At 37.9% G+C, this 19269-nt stretch overlaps 2 protein-coding genes across 5 annotated transcripts in view; one reads left to right on the top strand and one right to left on the bottom strand.

The window, feature by feature from the left end:
- LNPK (lunapark, ER junction formation factor) overlaps nucleotides 1-19269 on the top strand; it is a 76312-nt gene that overhangs the window by 29055 nt on the left and 27988 nt on the right. For all 4 annotated transcript variants that reach the window (XR_009453810.1, XR_009453811.1, XM_059704016.1 and 1 more), the window contains exons 7-8: nucleotides 9594-9677; nucleotides 9760-9811. Coding sequence is in view for 2 of the 4 variants with exons in the window: in XM_059704016.1 (XP_059559999.1) it covers nucleotides 9594-9677; nucleotides 9760-9811 (136 nt within the window). In the remaining 2 variants the exon portion in view is untranslated. The remainder of the gene's footprint in view (nucleotides 1-9593; nucleotides 9678-9759; nucleotides 9812-19269) is intronic.
- LOC132238505 (B-cell CLL/lymphoma 7 protein family member B-like) lies at nucleotides 5512-7032 on the bottom strand. Its single transcript, XM_059704014.1, has one exon. It carries the CDS (start codon nucleotides 6968-6970, stop codon nucleotides 6377-6379), a length of 594 nt encoding a protein of 197 aa, XP_059559997.1. The 5' UTR covers nucleotides 6971-7032; the 3' UTR covers nucleotides 5512-6376.

The raw sequence follows: 19269 nt of genomic DNA on the forward strand, positions 1-19269 counted from the left end.
AGTTCAGTATGGCATTTTTCTTATAGTATGATTAAGGAAAAATAAGTTGGCTATTATAACTCATTAATTAGGAAACACAATTTATATTGACTTGAATGTTGCTGGTACTAGTCCCTGGCCTTCATTGCTGGAGCACTTAACAAAACTGCTTTGTTTGAGTAGCTTTACAATTTGTTTAGAACAATAGGTTTGTTAAGGGTGAAATAGTAGTAGGCCAGGACTAGCTAATGATTGTGCTGGTTATGAGAGGAAAAAGAAGGGACATTAGTTTGAGCAAAAGCTAAATAATTAAAACTGATCTGTGCCGCACCAGCATGGCCAAGGGTGAACCTGAGGAGGGGTGGTGAAGGATTGCAGAAAAGATAGACGAGAATACAGCTGGGGCTCGGTGGATCTCTGGTGCCTGGATGAGGACACAAAAGACCCAGCTTGCAAGCCGATGCTTTATTTTATAGTCTGATTAAAACAAAGGTAGATTAACATGTATACAAATGTTCTTGTTTTGGCAACACTTGCTGCACCTCCCACAAGCCCATTAGCTACTTAGGAAGGAATTAGGGAGTGCTACAAGGTCAGGCTTAATTATGCTAGGAGAGCTCTGCCCTCTAGGCTGGGACTTGTTTGTGGCCCTGCCACAGGTCAGCCTGAGGCTTGACCCTAGAGCCGCTCCCTACAGTGATCTTATTCATTGATGTTTAAGTTTTCACTCTACAGCTATAGCTTTAAAAATACTTTTATTGTTGAAATGTCTGCAGGAAAATGACTATCAGTCCAAAATTATCCAACTCCTAAACCTTCTCTTTTATTAACAAAATTAATACACTATATTTACTACTTGATATTTTATTAAAGGTGGTTTTCTTAGGGATGCATCTCTTTAATATGATTAGATTTGTAATGTAATTTGTAAAAGTATAATTTTTAACAGTGAACATGAATTACCAATTGATTAAAAAGTTAAATTACTTAGAAAGGAAAATGAGTAACATCTTAACAGTGTTTTAAATCTGAGGACTTAATGTAAATATTTGCTTATTAAAATAAAGCTAGGGATTAATCTTAAGTTAGCTAAAAAACTTTCAAGTCTGGATGTGTATATTTTGCCACTCACATATTTTGTGGTCTTTAAATTTTTTTTTCATTTTTTAAAAATCATTGTTAAATATATAACCCCTCTGCATCCATGAGCATCCTATCAAAAAGATTCAAAATCAAGATAGAACACACGAGTCAAAATGACCTCTTTAAATGGCTTCATGAAAATGCCATGTTTTTTCCAAGATAGCATTTCTGTGTGGTAACTTCTTCCTGGCATTTCTCAGGAAATTTACCAAATCCTGAAAAAAATCAGTTGAGAAATTGGAAACATGGGAAGAAGTGTTATAATTCTCAACTACAAATATTACTGGTTCAAAAGAATCCACTAGTGTCACTTGAAAACAAGAGCTAGAAATGCTTACATTCTGAGCTGTAAGTTAATGTGGACATATCTGGGAACAGGACCATGTACAAGAGAAGTGGAACAATCTAATTAGTCAGTCTTGCTCCTGTGACCATGTTATAAGTATGTTTTATGGGCCTGTCTTATTATTAATGGTGAGTTCTCACAAATAAATGTTAGTAAGTTTATACATATAGTATATTTTATACAAAATCATGCAAATGATCTTCCATGAAATAAATTTGGAAATAAAGGATGTCCTTAAATTGGCAATTTCAGCATGTGATTCTCTGTAAGGTTGTTAACCTCATTAGATGTTTCAAATATTACATTGTTATATTATCCAATAATGTTTGCTGGCATTTTCCAGTGTTTGAATATTCACTATAGGCTACAGATCTTTGTAAATACTTTAACAAAAAAGTGTAGAGAGAGAAAAGTTGTGACTATTATTGTGAAATACTCCTATATGAAATTAGAAAATGATGTAAAATCTGAATTAGTCAATGCAATATCGATTTCAACAGCAAAACACAAATCAGGGTAAACAGACAATATTTTCATTGTTGTAAAAAGATGAGTTTAAATGTCGCAACATATACCCTAATGTTCTGAATTGAAGATGCCTTTGAGCACATTCTTTTTTTTAAAATATATTTTATTGATTTTTTACAGAGAGGAAAGGAGAGAGATAGAGAGTTAGAAACATCGATGAGAGAGAAACATCAATCAGCTGCCTCCTGCACATTCCCCACTGGGGATGTGCCCGCAACCCAGGTACATGCCCTTGACCGGAATCGAACCTGGGACCTTTCAGTCCGCAGGCCGACGCTCCATCCACTGAGCCAAACCGGTTTCGGCTGAGCACATTCTTAATAATTTGACCTAAGCCAATGTAAAATGAAAGAAATTTTTCTACATTTGGGGTATTTTTCATGGAACAGAAATAAAAAATATTGGCTAGGGCAATTAATAAAGTGTGTATTTTAAAATTTCATTTCAATAATGATAATTTAAATATTAAATATGTGTAGAATTATCTTTCAAAATTAAATTTTTAAAAAAAGTTTAATCCCCCATTTTTGATATTTTTTTCTTTATTTCAGAGAGAGGAAGAGAGAGGGAGAGGGAGAGATAGATAGAAACATCAATGATGAGAGTATCATTGATTGGCTGCCTCCTGCATGCCCCCTACTGGGGTTCGAACCCGCAACTCAGGCATATACCCTGACCAGGAATGGAATGGTGACCTCCTGGTTCAGTGAGTTGATGCTCAACCAATGAGCGACACTAGCCAGGCTCACCATTAATAATAAGACTGGCCCATAAATTAAAAATTAAAATGTTTTTGACATTTATTTTGTGTTAGTGTTTCCTTTTAGGAAACACACTTGCTTAAAATTTTTCTGGATGATTAAGAATGGAGATGTGCTTTGAACCCAGATCTTTTCTGACTTCAAAGTTACAGGTTTATGTTCTTTCCACTGATCAAAATGTCTATTTAAAACAAGTTATTCACTTAAAATATTGTATAGATAAATGTGTTATGCTATTATGTGAAAAATTTTGGCTAGAAGCAAATGCAAAAGAAAAGGGGAATGGATTTATATCAGTGCTTTTAAAAATGGTTTTATTTAAGATACTTTACATGTACATGGACATAAACATTAATATTTGTTGAATGATATACCAGGAATTACAATCCTTTGATGAAGAGACATTTTGGTTTTGTGTTAAAGATCACAGTAGTAGCTAATCATATTTTTAAACCTAGCAGTAGTCTCAGTTTAGACCTGTACTGTCCAAATCAGTAACCACTAGCTTTTTTTTTTAGATTTTTAGATTGAATTTTAGAGAGAGAGGAAGGTGGAGGGAGGAAGGGAGAGAGGGAGAGAGAGAGAGAGAGAGAGAGAGAGAGAGAGAGAAAAAAAAACATCGATGTGAGGATGTAACATTGATCAGCTGCCTCCTGCATACCCCCTACTGGGGATGGAGCTTGAAACCCTAGCAACCCTGGCATGAACCAGCAATTCTTCCATGCATGGAATGACGCCCAACCAACAGAGCCATACCGGCCAGGGCTCCAAGTAGCTTTTAAAATTTACATTATTTATAATGGAATAAAATTACAATTTAGTTCCTCAGTTGCACAAACAGAATTTTAAGTGCGAATTTATCACATATGGCTCAGTGGCTACCACTTTTATTTAGATATAAACCATTTCTTTTCTATTTCTCTTTTTCATTGTTTAAAGTATCACATATGTCTCCTTTTTCCTGGATTGACACCCCCCCACACACACACCCGCCTCCCAGGACAAGCCTCCACTGCCCCAGTGTCTGTGTCCATTGGTTTTGGTTGACCTCTTATCTCCCCCACCATGCCCCCCCCCCCCCCCCCCCGGCTTCTCTGAGGTTGGACAGTCTTTTCAGTGTTTCTTTTGTCTCTGGATCTACTTTTGTTCATCAGTTTATGTTGTTCATTATATCCCACATATGAATGAGATCATGTGATATTTATCTCCAACTGGCTTATTTTGCTGAGCATAATGCTCTCCAGGTCCATCTATGCTGTTGCAAATGGTAAAAGTTCTTTCTTTTTTATAGCAACATAGTATTCCATTGTGTAGATGTACCACAGTTTGTGATCACCCACCTGCTGACGGGCGCTTAGGCTGTTTCCAAATCTTAGCTATTATAAATTGTGCTGCTATGAACATAGGGGTGCATATGTCCTTTCTGATTGGTGTTTCTGGTTTCTTGGGATAGATTCCTAGAACTGGGATTACTGGGTCGAATGAGAGTTCCATTCTTAGTTTTTTGAGGGATCTCCATACTGTTTTCCACAGTGGCTGTACCAGTCTGCATTCCCACCAGCAGTGCATGAGGGTTCCTTTTTCTCCACATCCTCTCTAGCACTTGTCATTTGTTGATTTGTTGATGATAGCCATTCTGATAGGTGTGAGGTGGTACCTCATTGTTGTTTTGATTTACATCTCTCAGATGATTAGTGACTTTGAGCATGTCTCCCAGCCTTCTGTATGTTCTCTTCAGAAAAATGTCCATTTAGGTCCTTGCCCATTTTTTGATTGGATTGTTTATCTTCCTTTTGTTAAGTTGTATGAGTTCCCTGTTAATTTTGGAGATTAAATCCTTATCTGAGATAGCGTTGGCAAATATGTTCTCCCATTCAGTGGGCTTTCTTTTTGTTTTGTTGATGGTATCTTTTGCTGTGCAGAAGCTTTTTATTTTGATATAGTTTCATTTGTTTATTTTCTCCTGTTTCCATTGCCCTAGGACAGTGATGGTGAACCTATGACACGCGAACTCATTTTTTTGGTTGATTTTTCTTTGTTAAATGGCATTTAAATATATAAAATAAATATCAAAAATATAAGTCTTTGTTTTACTATGGTTGCAAATATCAAAAAATTTCCATATGTGACACGGCACCAGAGTTAAGTTAGGGTTTTTCAAAATGCTGACACGCCGAGCTCAAAAGGTTCGCCATCACTGCCCTAGGAGCTGTATCAGTAAAGATATTGCTACAACATATGTCTTCTATTTTGCTGCCTATGGAGTCTTCTAAGATTTTTATGGTTTCCCATCTTACATTTAAGTCCTTTAACCGTTTTGAGTTTATTTTTGTGCGTGGTGTAAGTTGGTGATCTAGTTTCATTTTTTTTTTGCATGTATCTGACCAATTTTCCCAGCACCATTTATTGAAGAGACTGTCTTGACTCCATTGTATGCTCTTGCCTCCTTTGTCAAATATTAATTGAGCATAATAGCTTGGGTTGATTTCTGAGTTTTCTGTTATGTCTGTTCTTGTGCCTGTATCAGGCAGTTTTGGGAACAGTGGCTTTGTAATTTAGATTGATATCTGGTATTGTGATCCCTCCAACTTTGTTCTTCTTTCTCAGGATTGCTGTGGCTATTTGGGGTCTTTTTTTATTCCAGATGAATTTTTGGAGAGTTTGTTCTACGTCTGTGAAATATGCCATTGGTATTTTAATGAGAATTGCATTGAATCTATAAATTGCTTTGGGTACTATGTACTTTTTTTTTTTTTAACAAAAAATAAAATCACGAAGTTCAATTAAACATGCAGATTTTAAAGAAAGGGAATCTTTCTAGAAAGTCTGAGCTGAAGGAGTACTTTGGGGGATGGGTACTATGGTCAGACTTCAAATTCTTTCTGGGGTTTTGTGGCATGAATGCTGGGGACTGTGGCAGGAGGCAGAGAATGCTGGAATGAAATGTATGGGTAAGAACAGAAAGCTGCATGTGTGTGTGTGGGGGAGATAGTTTTCTTTTGGTGGTGGTGGGGGGAATTGTCAGCAGCTAGAGAGCCCATGAGAGGCAGGATGACCTCAGAAATGGGCAGAGGTGCCAGGGCAGCAAGAAATCTATATGGACTTTTTTGCCCTCATGTGGAGAAAAGCTCCTTCCCTCCAAAGTCTCTACCTAGGCATCCTCCAATAACGGCCCACAGGGCACCTGGCCCTAAGGGAAAGTCCAGACATCTACAGTCGTCATCAAATTCAAGTAACTCTTGGCACCCTCTTCTCTAAAGGGTGCCTTCCACATCTCTTTCTTCTTATAGAAGCACCAGCAGCTCAGTCCAGAGGTTCTGGAGCAGAGACTGCTACCTGGAGGTGACAGATAAACCTTGGGATGGCTGATACTCCAGCCTACTTGGGATACAAAGAGGACATGAGCATTCCTCTTCTCAGGAACAAGCAGACATAGGTGCCAGGGAGGGAAGATGATGTGATAACCCCAAGTCCTATGTCAGCCTTACAGAATAGAAGGCTCCTATGGGCAGGCTCTGGACCCCAGTGCTTGCTCTTAGCCCAGCAACACAGCACAATCAGAACCAGAATGCAATAAATAGAGGCAGGAGGCCAGGAGGTGAAGGGTGCCAGGATGGTGCTAGCTTTCTGAGGCTGTCTGCGGCGCTGCGACGCGTTTCAGGGGTGGGGCACCTGAGTCTTCCTCTTCCGTGGCCATCTGTGTCTCCAGTGGAACTGGTTCTTCGTTCGTGAGGGTGGGAGGTTCATCAGCCACTTCTGAGACAGGCAGGGAGGGCTCCTCAAGGATCTCCTGGCCCAGAGTAGGGGGCTGGGAGTCATCTGTGCGGAAGTCAGAGGTGTGTGCTGGGCTCAGGGACTCGCTCTGCTGGGGGCTGGGGCTTGAGTTGGTGCTGCTGTCCACCTTGAGTTGATAGACATCAGAAACAGAACTCTGGTTGCTGTTTTCATCCTGGAATTCAAGAAGGAGAGAGGAATTGGCTGAGGCATCAGAGGGAAAGCCATTAGGTTCCCAGGCTGCTGAACCATTCGATTTTGACTTTTCTTTCTCCTTGTTGTCGGTCACAGGAACCCACTTAAATATCCTAAGGGATGTGTCACCCACAGCAACCCATTTTTTCTCCCATTTCCGCACTTTCTCGATGGCAGCCATCACCTTCTTGATGTCGTCCTTAGCCCGGCTGCGGGTCTCCGCCCTGACTGACCTGCCCGACATCGGGCGGCGGCGGGAGTGGCGAGAGCCGGGGTACTGGTTCCAAGACGCGGGTATTCGCGCGCTTCACGCGCCGCCACCCGCCCGCCGCAGCAGCGTCACCGCGGCCGTCGCCCCCTCCGTGCGCCTGGACATTTTAATGATGTTGATTCTACCAGTCCATGAATACAGTATGCTCTTCCATTTGTTTATGTCTTCCTCTATCTCTTTTTTCAATGTCCTATAGTTTTCTGAGTATAGGTCTTTTACCTCCTTAGTTAAATTTATTCCTAGGTATCTTAATTTTTTTTGGTGGAATGGTAAATGGGATTGTTTTTTTTTTTTAGTTGCTCTTTCTGTGAGTTCATTATTGGTGTATAAAAAAAGCCATAGATTTCTGGGTGTTAATTTTGTATCCTGCTACATTGCTGAATTCATTTATTAAGTTTAGTAGTTTTTTGATGGAGTCTTTAGGGTTTTCTATGTACAATATCATGTCATCTGCGAATAATGACAGTTTTACTTCTTTTCCAATTTGGATGCCTTTTATTTCTTCTTCTTGTCTGATCGGTATGGCTAGCACTTCCAGTGTTATGTTGAACAGGAGTGGTGAAAGTGGGCATCCTTGTCTTGTTCCTTTTCTTAGGGGAAATGCTTTTTAGTTTTTGCCCATTGAGTATGATGTTGGCTGTAGTTTTGACACATAAGGCTTTTGTTATGTTGAGGTATGATCCCTCTATTCCCACTTTGCTGAGAGTTTTTATCAAGAAAGGATGTTGGATTTTGTCAAATGTTTTTTCTGCATCAATTGACATGATTATGTGATTTTTGTCTCTCAATTTGTTTATGTGATGTATCACATTTATTGACTTGCAGATACTGTACCATTCTTGCATCCCTAGAATAAATCCCACTTGGTCATGATGTATGATCTTTCTAATGTAATTCTAGATCTGATTTGCTAGAATTTTGTTGAGGATTTAGCATCTTTGTTCATCAAGGATATTGGCCTGTAGTTCTCTTTCTTTGTGGTGTCTTATCTGGTTTTGGAATTAGGGTAATGCTGGCTTCATAGAAAGAGTTGGGAGTGTGCCTTCCTCTTGAATTTTTTGGAATAGTCTGAGGAGAGTAGGTTTTAGTTCTTTGAATGTTGGTAGAACTCCCCTATAAAGCTGTCTGGACCAGGGCTTTTGTTTGCTGGAAGATTTTTGATTACTGCTTCAATTTCATTGGTAGTTATCTAGATATAAATCATTTCTATCACTACATAAAGTTCTATTGCCAAAACACTGGTCTAAAACATCAAAATTTAATTTGTAGAGATCAGGGATTCAGTTATTTGATATTCTATATAGATTATGTTGATTTGGGGACATATTCTATCCTATGTACTTTCTCTAACTTCATTACCAACTTTTCCCCAACGCTAAAGTGATATTTCCTTTACATCAGAAGATTAAATTTCCTTGCTTTGAGAATTTATTATAATTTTGAAATAATTAGGAAAATGTTTTAGTTTCACTAAACCTAGGTTAATAAATCATTCATCTAAAGCACGTAGCTGCTTAAATGTTAGATTGAGTTTTTCATGAGGAATCTATTAATTACTATTCTGGCAACGTATTTTTAACTGTATTTTTAATTTGGTATGTGTGTTCTGTGTTGCATTTTAAAATAAAAGTCCTTTGGAATATGACATTTAATGAATCCAAGAGGCTATCAGTGGTCACTGAAAAGGAAATGGTCCTGTTCCAATGTTTGCAAAAGCATTTTATTCCACCCATTAGCTATGTGTTATAACTATGACTGTCTTGTACTAAAGTTAAACTTTTTTTGATATTGGGCCATAACTGCTAAAATGATACTTTACTAGTAATTACTTTAAAATTGAACCCAGTATTAACCCATAAAGTGACTTGAATGCATTGTAAATAAAATGCTATAATAATGTATTTTAATTACAGTCTCTAGTGTGAGCATAGAACTCAGTAAAATTTTAACTTTAATTATTAGTATGTTCATTTTTTTCTCTTTAAAGTTATTTGACTCTAAGTATAAAAAGGGGGAGCTTTAGTTTTTAAAGTAATTTGAGCAAATTCCATGGCTGTTCTCCCAGTTTAGTGAGTGTTCGCTGCATTTGCAGCAAGCTAATTGCTTCTGCTAATAAATAATCTAAAATCGATGCTGACAGCAGTTAATTGGCACAGAGATTTTATTTTGTAAAGCTCTTGGCTAACGACCTTCTTTAAATTAATAGCATTAAGTGCTATGAGGAAATAAATCTAAGGAATTGCCTGTCATTTGCTTGTCATGTCTAATAACTTCCAATAATGATGGCTGATAGATTTTTGCACATTCCATTATTGAAGTTGGTGCATGTAATTATTCTCCTCATTATATGTAAACAATTAGCAATATTTGGTATTTCCTTGCAGTAAAACTGTTAAGTACAAGTAGCATATTAGAGGTTAGAAGTCATTTTAAAATCTGGATTTTAATTATTTGAATGTAGGAAGTCTTTCATGCTATCTGGATGTATTATGTGCTGTTTATTTTAAGCCTATACTTGAACACTTTTTGAATGGGACTTATAAAATAAATTGTGTGTGTTTTAAAGTGTGGAATTTATGGAAATTTTTGTTCACAGCTTGAAGAAGTCATGGAAAAAGAAACTTATAAAACAGCTAAATTAATTCTTGAAAGGTTTGATCCAGACTCAAAGAAAGCAACGGTAAGGCTGTGATACCACTACTATTTTATTATAAATTGCACATTGTAATAGATCACTGTAATAACATTATTGTAATTGACAGGAGTTTGAGCCGCCATCTGCTGGACCAGCTGTAACTGCAAGACCCGGACAAGGTAAATAACTTTGTAGAAACTGCTGCTGCTGTTGGAAAGATCCATATTTACCCAAGTGAGTTCAAAAATGTGTTAGAGGTGTATAAAAACTTGCGTAGAATGCTTTTGTGTTAATTTTTATTTGGTAATTGGGGGTATGACTTGGAATGATGGCAATATGTTTATCTCATTTTGATTTTATAGGATTATATTGACAAAGATGTTTTCTATTGAGACTAAATATACAGTTGGTTTGACTTTTTGAAATCTAAGTAATTTAAACAATATTTTTATAGTTTTTTTTTCTCCTCTAAGTAAGAATTTCTTGGACTATCTATTTTTAAGAAAATTTTTACATTTTTATTATTTTTTTGAGGTTAAGTTTAATGAGGATTTTTGTCAAATTTGAAGTTTCTCTGAAATAGCACTTCTATTTAGGAAGAGAAAATAATTTAGAAATGAGGAAAAAATTGAATTACTGCTATTTAATAACGTTAAATTTCTTTTGGAGGTTATATTGCCAGGTTATTAGTGAAACAATCACTATTGTGTTATTAGTTATTATGTAAATGTTAAAAGTCATCATTTTAAGTGGTTACATATTTTAAGTGGTCTTTTCCCAAGACTGGCAAGTGAAAAGATATTTTTGAGTTTTCATTGGCTTTCCTCTTTATTCTCTTGTCTAGAATAAAATGATGTAGTTTATAAGGCTTTTGTTGCAATATAGAATGTAGTATTTAAAATTTTTTAACATTTATTCTTATAAATCATCAGAATTATAGTCTGGCTTATAAAGTTGGGATGACATGTAGAACTTTGAGAAGTCAATTCTTTTATAAATGTCCCCAAAGACTAAGTATACTAAAGAAGCTATAATAGTTTTAGGTTTTCTAATTGGGAAAAATCCCATCCTCTCCTATAATTCCATAAATAGGATTTTGGTTTTCAGAAACATTAGCTTGCTCTTTTGATAAATGTAAAAGTTTACATATGATTAAAATAAATTAGGCATAGATACTTTCAAAGAAACTCCTACTTTCATAATCAGTTTAAATTTTCTACAATTTAAACTTTTTCCTAATAATTATAAAAACCTTTTTTTTGGTGTATAGGCTACATATCTATATTTTTGCAGTATTTTGTATAACTAGGACTTTTTTTTAAAAATTAAATCTTTATTATTCAGATTATTACAGTTGTTCCTCTTTTTTCCCCCCCATAGCTCCCCTCCACCCAGTTCCCACCCCACCCTCTGCCCTTATCCCCCCCCCCCCACTGTCCTCATCCATAGGTGTATGATTTTTGTCCAGTCTCTTCCCCCACCCCCACGCCCCTTTCCCCCCGAGAATTGTCAGTCCACTCCCTTTCTATGCCCCTGATTCTATTATATTCACCAGTTTATTCTGTTCATCAGATTATTTATTCACTTGATTTTTAGATTCACTTGTTGATAGATATGTATTTGTTGTTCATAATTTTTTTTTAATTATTATTTTACAGAGAGGAAGGGGAGGGATAGAGAGCTAGAAACATCAATGAGAGAGAAACATCTATCAGCTGCCTCCTGCACACCCCCTACTGGGGATGTGCCTGCAACCAAGGTACATACCCTTGACCGGAATTGAACCTGGGACCCTTGAGTCCGCAGGCCGACGCTCTATCCACTGAGCCAAACTGTTCATAATTTTTATCTTTACATTTTTCTTCTTCTTCCTCTTCTTAAAGGATACCTTTCAGCATTTCATACAGTACTGGTTTGGTGGTGATGAACTCCTTTAGCTTCTTATCTGTGAAGCTCTTTATCTGACTTTCAATTCTGAATGATAGCTTTGCTGGGTAAAGTAATCTTGGTTGTAGGTTCTTGCTATTCATCACTTTGAATATATCTTGCCACTCCCTTCTGGCCTGCATAGTTTCTGTTGAAAAATCAGCTGACAGTCGTATGGGTACTCCCTTGTAGGTAACTGACTTTTTTTCTCTTGCTGCTTTTAAGATTCGCTCTTTGTCTTTTGCTCTTGGCATTTTAAATTGGATTCCTTTTGTTTGGGGTTCTCTGCGCTTCCTGGACTTGTAAGTCTATTTCTTTCACCAGGTAGGGGAAGTTTTCTGTCACTATTTCTTCAAATAGGTTTTCAATATCTTGCTCTCTCTCTTCTTCTGGCACCCCCATCATTCGGATGTGGGTACGCTTGAAGCTGTCCCAGAGGCTCCTTACACTATCTTGATATTTTTGGGTTCTTTTTTCTTTTTGTTTTTCCGGTTGGGTGTTTTTTGCTTCTTCGTATTTCAAATCTTTGACTTGATTCTTGCGATCCTCTAGTCTGCTATTGGATCTCTGTGTAATATTCTTTATTTCAGTCAATGTATGCTTAATTTCTAGATGGTCCTTTTTCATATCCTCGAGGGTCTCACTAGATTTATGGAGGATTTCACTAAATTTATTGGCAATTTCTAGAAAATTCTTGAAAAACCTTATAACCATGGTTTTGAACTCTATATCCAGTAGTTTGCTTTCCTCCATTTCTGTCATTTGTAACCTGTTTCTTTGTCTCCACATTTTGGCTGCTTCCCTGTGTTGATAGAGTGGCTTTCTGTGCTAGGTATCCTATAGGGCCTGGTGGCTCAGCCTCCCCAGTTACCTGAGGTGAACACTCTTGGTGCACCCCTTTGTGAGCTTTGTGCACAGTCTTGTTGTAGTTAAGCCTTTTTTTTTATTTATTGCTTAAAGTATTACAAAGGGTATTACATATTTGTCCATTTTTCCCCCCTGCCCTAGACAGTCCCCTAGCCTCCCCTATCCCCCAGTGTCTTATGTCCATTGGTTATGCTTATATGCATGCATACAAGTCCTTTAGTTGATCTCTTACCGCCCTACCTCCTGCCCCCCAACCCTCCCCGGCCTTCCCGCTGCAGTTTGACAATCTGTTTGAGGCAGCTCTGCCTCTGTATCTATTATTGTTCAAAAGTTTATAATGGTCTCTATTATCTATGAATGAGTGAGATCATGTGGTATTTTTCCTTCATTGACTGGCTTATTTCACTTAGCATAATGCTCTCCAGTTCCATCCATGACGTTGCAAATGGTAAGAGTTCCTTTTTAGAGCAGCATAGTATTCCATCGTGTAGATGTACCACAGTTTTCTAATCCATTCATCTACTGATGGGCACTTAGGCTGTTTCCAGATCTTAGCTATGGTGAATTGTGCTGCTATGAACATAGGGGTGCATATATCCTTTCTGATTGGTGTTTCTGGTTTCTTGGGATATATTCCTAGAAGTGGGATCACAGGGTCAAATGGGAGTTCCATTTTCAGTTTTTTAAGGAAACTCCATACTGTCTTCCATAGTGGCTGCACCAGTCTGCATTCCCACCAGCAGTGCACAAGTGTTCCTTTTTCTCCACATCCTCTCCAGCACTTGTCGTTTGTTGATTTGTTGATGATAGCCAGTCTGACAGGTGTGAGATGGTACCTCATTGTTGTTTTGATTTGCATCTCTCGGATGATTTGTAGTTAAGCCTTGACTGTTGTTGGTATCACTGGGAGGAATTGACCTCCAGGCCAGTTGGCTGTGAGATTCAGCTGTGTCTACGGTGGGAGAACTTCTGTGCTGGAGACACCCTTATGGGGCAAGACTTGCTTCAGTGGGGCTTTGGTGCTCTCTGAGTCTGCCCCCTGAGTGTGTCCCTTATGGATCTGAGGAGTTGTAATCTGGATGGTCCCACTCTGACCACTGGGTACACTGGCTCTTGGATCTCTAAGGAGGTGCTAATTTAGCCTCTGCCTGAGGCTACCCAGCAGGAGCTATGGAGAGATCTGCAGATTCCTCTTCTTTGTTTGGGGTTTGGAGGTGTCCAGATGAGGCCCAGCTGTGAAGCAATGCAAGCTGCTGTGGGGCCTTGGGCCCTCTTTTGGATGTTCTGCGTCTCTCTGACCCAGCTTCAGCTTGTTAGATAATTTTAGATTGCAAAGGGCCAGGTCATTCATATGCAAAAGCCTCTGTGCACAGCTTGGGTGGGGCGGGGTCTCAGGGAATCAACAGGGCGGAGCAAACAGCTATGGCTGATCCTCAGCCCTGCCTTAAGAGGCCCTGGGTCTCAGTGTCCCCTGGTAATCGCTGCAAGCACCTCTGAGAGAAAGCCGCCCTCGAGTTCTGCCCACTGCCAGACAGTCCAGCTTCTCCCCGTATGAGTCTGGGTGCCCAGAGACTCTCCCGGAACTGGAGTTGAGAGCAGCCGGGAGCTTGTGACTCCCTCCCGATTGAAAAAGATAACTGCGTCCTCAGTTGCCAGCCCTTTCCGCATGCGCCTCCGTACCTCTGCACTTTACTTCCGCACCTCCTCTGAGTCTCAGTGTGCTTTTCTCTTTCCTTCTAGTTGTAGAATTTCCACTCAGCTAGCCTTCCTGTGGTTCTGGATGATGTCCGTTTTGTCTTTTAGTTATATTTTTGAAGTAGTTATGCGAGGCAGCAATTTCAGATGTTTACCTATGCCGCCATCTTGGTTTCTCTAGGACTAACTTTTTAAAAAATACTTTTTAAATAATCTTAGTGAATAAATTTTTAAAATGTGATATTTTTCAGTTACTTTTAAAAAATCGATTGCTAGCAGTTACTTAAAAAAAAATCTGACCTTTTCACTCTTATTTAAAAAGTACAGATATATGATTACCTCTACTGACATTCTTAAGTATTTATTAATATTCAGGCAACATAAGTTTTTTCAAGAAGCTAAACTTATCTTTACTTAGAAGCTTTGATATTCAAATACATTTTTTTCCTTCTGATGGTATATCATAATTATAGAAAAACCATTGCTAAAAACGACAACAATAAAACTTATTGTTGGTGGTCTCTCTGCTTTAGAATATTCTGCTTTCAAATATTCTTTTCTGGAGAATTGGCATTTAGCTACATATAAATGAAGTGTTCATGTAAAAGAATGTATTAACTTATGTACAGGCACCATGGAGAATAAACAGATGATTACAATATGGCTTTTTACTTTAAGAAGCTGATAATCTTTAAAAATATTTATTCTGGAGTGTATTGTTCCAGTATTCCTGGCTCTTCTAGGTCTATTGTAATTAACTGCTTTTTAGAGTTAAGGTGGTGAAGAACAGAGTTTATTTTGGACATATGTTTGAAATGCCTTTTAGACAGACATCCAAGTAGTGATATTAAGGAAACAGTTGAGTATGAGTCTGGCAAACAGGAGTTATCTGGGCTGGAGATACAAATTTGGGTGTCACTAGTATGTGGATGGTATTAACACAGTGAGACTGGATGTGATTACCACGGAAGTTAAATGTGGAGAAAGAAAAGGAGTAAGGCCACCCTAGGGTATGCTAACATTAAGCTGTTGGGAGCAATGAGGATGAACCAGAAAAGGAAGCTGGAAAGAGGTGGTCAGTGAGACAGGAAACCCGGGAGAGGTGAAGTCCTGGATGCTAACTGAAAAGAGTGTTTCACGGTAGTGGTCATCTGTTACAGAAACTACTGCCAAACAAACTGAGGATCAGTCATTGGCCATTGATTTTAGTAATGTGGAGTTCCTTGGTGACCTTGAAGAATGGGGGCAAAAGCCTGATTAGGGTGGGTTTAAGAAAGTACGGGAGTAGAGAAGTTGGAGACAATTGAACAAACAATTATTTTGAGTAAAAGGGAGTGGAAAAATAGGTAGCTGGAGGCAGAAGCATTTGTATTTTATCTGTTTTTTTAATGAGAATGCAGGGATGAGGAAGATGTTGGAGTTATGAAGAGAAGGTGTAAAATAATTCTCTAGGAAAGTATGAGAGTAAATAGATGAGGAAAATGTAGGAGTGCCGGAGGACACTAACATCCACTTGAAGTTAACTGTCATGCATTTAAAGCATGTCTTTTCCAGTTGTGTTTAGCTGTATGGGTACCAGGCATGGAGTAGGCAGAGAGTTGGCTTTAATCGGGACTAAGATTTTGCCTAATGGTTTCGATAAAGTGATAAAGGGCCAGGGAAGTGAAGTTGTATACAAAAAGGGAGGGATTGTAACACTGTATTACAAAATCTAAGATGATCATGAGGGAAACAAGGACAACGAGAGGGGAATAATGGACAGTCAGAGGTATTGTTAGTATTAAAATAAGGTTCTGCAAAGTCAATTGTATCCTGCCACAGCTAAATTTGAAATCAATAAGTATTGCAGAAAAATTTAATGGCTCTAGCAAATAGATTACAACTTCTTATTTAAGTAGGATTTTAGAGTTTACTTACTTCCGTGGCATATAGGGAAGATTAAAGTAGACATCATTAATATTTTTTGAGAGCAAAAAAATGGCACTTTATATTTTGCTGTTTTTTTTTCTTTTTTTTTTTTTCGGAGGATGTACATTTGATTAAGAAAATCTGGAAAACACCTTATAAAAATAGCAAATTTTCTTTTTTGGGTGTTCTTTACTTAAGTGTCATATCTATACTATTACAGTTATCTGTTGTTACAAACCACCTCAAAACTTAACGGCTGAAAACAGCATTCATTTGTTTTGCTCATGAATTTGTAATTTCGGCAAGGTTTGGTAGAAACAGCTCATCCCTGCCTCACATCAGTTAGAGCTATCTAACTGGAGCTGAAGGATGTATTATCAAGATGGCTTAACTCACAAGGCTAACATATTGGTGCTGGCTGTTGGTTTGTCTCCACCTGGACCTCTCTAATGGGGTCACTTGGGCTTGCTGCTAACATGGCGGCTGGGTTCTAAGAGCACACAGCTCAAGAGACAGAAAGTAGTCCTAGAAACTGGTACATCTATATTTGTGTGGTCAAACAGTAACAGCACAGATTCAAGGGAGGGGACATTTACATCCTCCCTCCTCCATTTGATGGGAGGCAAATCAAAGAATTTTGGACTCTTAAAACTGCCACATGTACCTTAATACAGTTAACAAAGGCATTTCTATCCCTATCCATTTTCAGTGTTCATCTTAAATGCCACCATTATTATGAACCCTTTCTTCATCCCATCACTGAGTTTATATCTTCCCCTTCTTGAACTCTCCATTGTACTTTATTGGTTCTTTTTTTATGGCACTTACCTTGCATATGTGTATTTTGTAATTTTGTATTATCTTTGCTTGCCACCTCTAATGCAGCTCTGGGTCCCATTCAGTAGTGCCTTCCTTATAATGGTTGCTTAATAAATGTGTTGAGCTTAAGAAAATAAAAGGAAACCTATTTTTAATTCATGAATTTTGTTTAAATGTTATGAAATAGTAATTTACCAAATGGGACAATCTTGGTGAACTTTCAGATCAAGTTTGCATTTTAGAAAGAACACTTTTTTTTGTAATATGGAGAATGGATTGGAGAAAGCAAGGCTGAGACTTGGAGATCAATTTGGATATCATCTAACATAGGTAAGAGATAAAGGCCTGAACTAAAGTTGTAGTGAAGGAGTTGAAAAGGAAGAGATTTAAGAGAATTCAGATTTAAGAGTAGATTGACAGGACTCAATGGCAATCAGATTTGGAAGAGGAGTCATAATATTGCCTAGGATTTTGGCTTGGGTAACTGGTTAGATGTTAGTGTTTTAAGCAAGATAAGGAACATAAGAATTGGAGTAGTAGGTTGTGTAAAAGATAATGAATTTGTTTTGTTGAGTGGGAATTATATTCTTTATAGAAAGTTGATTATTTGTAATGGAGCTCAGGAAAAAGGTTGAGGTTATAGATATAGATTAGAAATCATTGGGAAGTATAGGCAACATACTTATTGAAACCATGGGATTGAGTAAAATTTCCTAGGAAGAGAAAATAGAGGAGGAGGACCTATGGCAGAACTCTAGGGAACATTAATGTGTAAGGATAAATGGAAAAAGAAGAGCCCAGGAAAAAGACAGAAGCAATGAGCAGAGTTAAAAGTATAACTAAACTGGTATCTAAAAAATTGAAGTGTAGTAGAGAAGGCATCTCCTGTCATAGTTTGCAAAAAGTCAAGTACCAGTAAGTAGAAGACAAATGAGGCAATTGTAGCTGACAGGTTATATAACAGAGTGAGGGCATTGTTGTCATAAAAACTGGGATTTGAATCTTGGCTCCAGCTCTGAGCTGGAGTAATTTTTGGCAAGTTTCTTAGTTTCTGAGCTTTGGTTTCTTTTGAAAACTGAGGATAGGTACTATCTCAAAGAATTAACTAGTGCATAATATTGTATAAATACTACATAGATTAGTAAACTCACATAAAGCACCTGGTATAGTACCTAGCAGATAATAGGGATCGATAAAGAGCAGCTACACTAATGACAATAATGGCAATATGACCAAAACAATGGTCCTTTCAGTGGTGGGTGATACTGTGGAAGTTAGGAAGGAGCACAAAAATCCGATTGTGTTGTGTTGAGGAGTGAAATGTTAGGGAAGTTTTTCTTTTTTCAAAAAGCTTTGCCTTTATGGGAAGGAAGGTTTTGGAGTCATTTCTGTTAATAAAAAGCCATCAATCTATTAAGAAAATAATTTCAGTAGAGAAGTAGGGTAGAAGCTGTATTTAAAGGATCTCGGTATGAATAGGATTTGAAGATGATATAGTGAATGTAGACTTCAGAAAAATTTGAAAGTAAAAGGAAGAGATGTCATAGGCATGTTCTTTATTATTGGTTATTTAAAGGAATTATATGTATATACATTTATTCATTTATTTGTTTATTTAATCTGCCTACCTATTTATTTATTTATTTATTTTTGTCAATCCTCACCTGAGGATATTTTTCCATTGATTTTTAGAGAGAGTGGAAGAGAGGGGGAGAGACACAGAGAAATATCGATGTGTCTCACATGTATTGGTTGCCTCTGAACACACCCTGACCAGGGCCTGGGGATCTAGCCTGCAACCAAGGTAGGTGCCCTTGATCAGAATCCAACTCAGGACGCTTCAGTCCATGGCTGACGCTGTATTCACGGGGCCAAACTAACTAGGGCTATCTTCTATAATAATAAAAGCGTAATATGCTAATTAGACTGGATGTCCTTCCGGACGACCTTCCGGTGGAAGCTGGGGCTGCGAGGGAAGCCCTGGTTCCGGGTACCAGAGGGAAGCTGGTGCCAGCAGCTGGGGGAGGGAAGGCCTACTCTTGCACGAATTTCACACATCAGGCCTCTAGTATGTATATAAATTTAAACAATGAAACTTGAATTTATATAAATTGAAAAATAGAAACTCTCCTGAAGATAAACCCCCATACCCCATTTAAATACATCTCATATTTATAAAGAGCCAAATTCACCCTAGGTTTAAGTTTCCATATGCATGTGAATGACTCATAGGCTTAAAGTTTTTTCTCATTACTAAAATTCACTAAGTTTTGTGGTGTTTTTTTTTATTTGTTTGTTTTTGAGGCTAAGAACTGGACACAAAAATTCAGAAAGTCTTTGGCCAATACTAAGGAAAATATGAGGATTGTATTTGTAGATTTGCCAACACTATTTAAAGAAATATGAAACCCAGAGTGCATAA

The sequence above is a fragment of the Myotis daubentonii genome, chromosome 7 (assembly GCF_963259705.1).
Source record: "Myotis daubentonii chromosome 7, mMyoDau2.1, whole genome shotgun sequence".
Classification (NCBI taxonomy): domain Eukaryota; kingdom Metazoa; phylum Chordata; class Mammalia; order Chiroptera; family Vespertilionidae; genus Myotis; species Myotis daubentonii.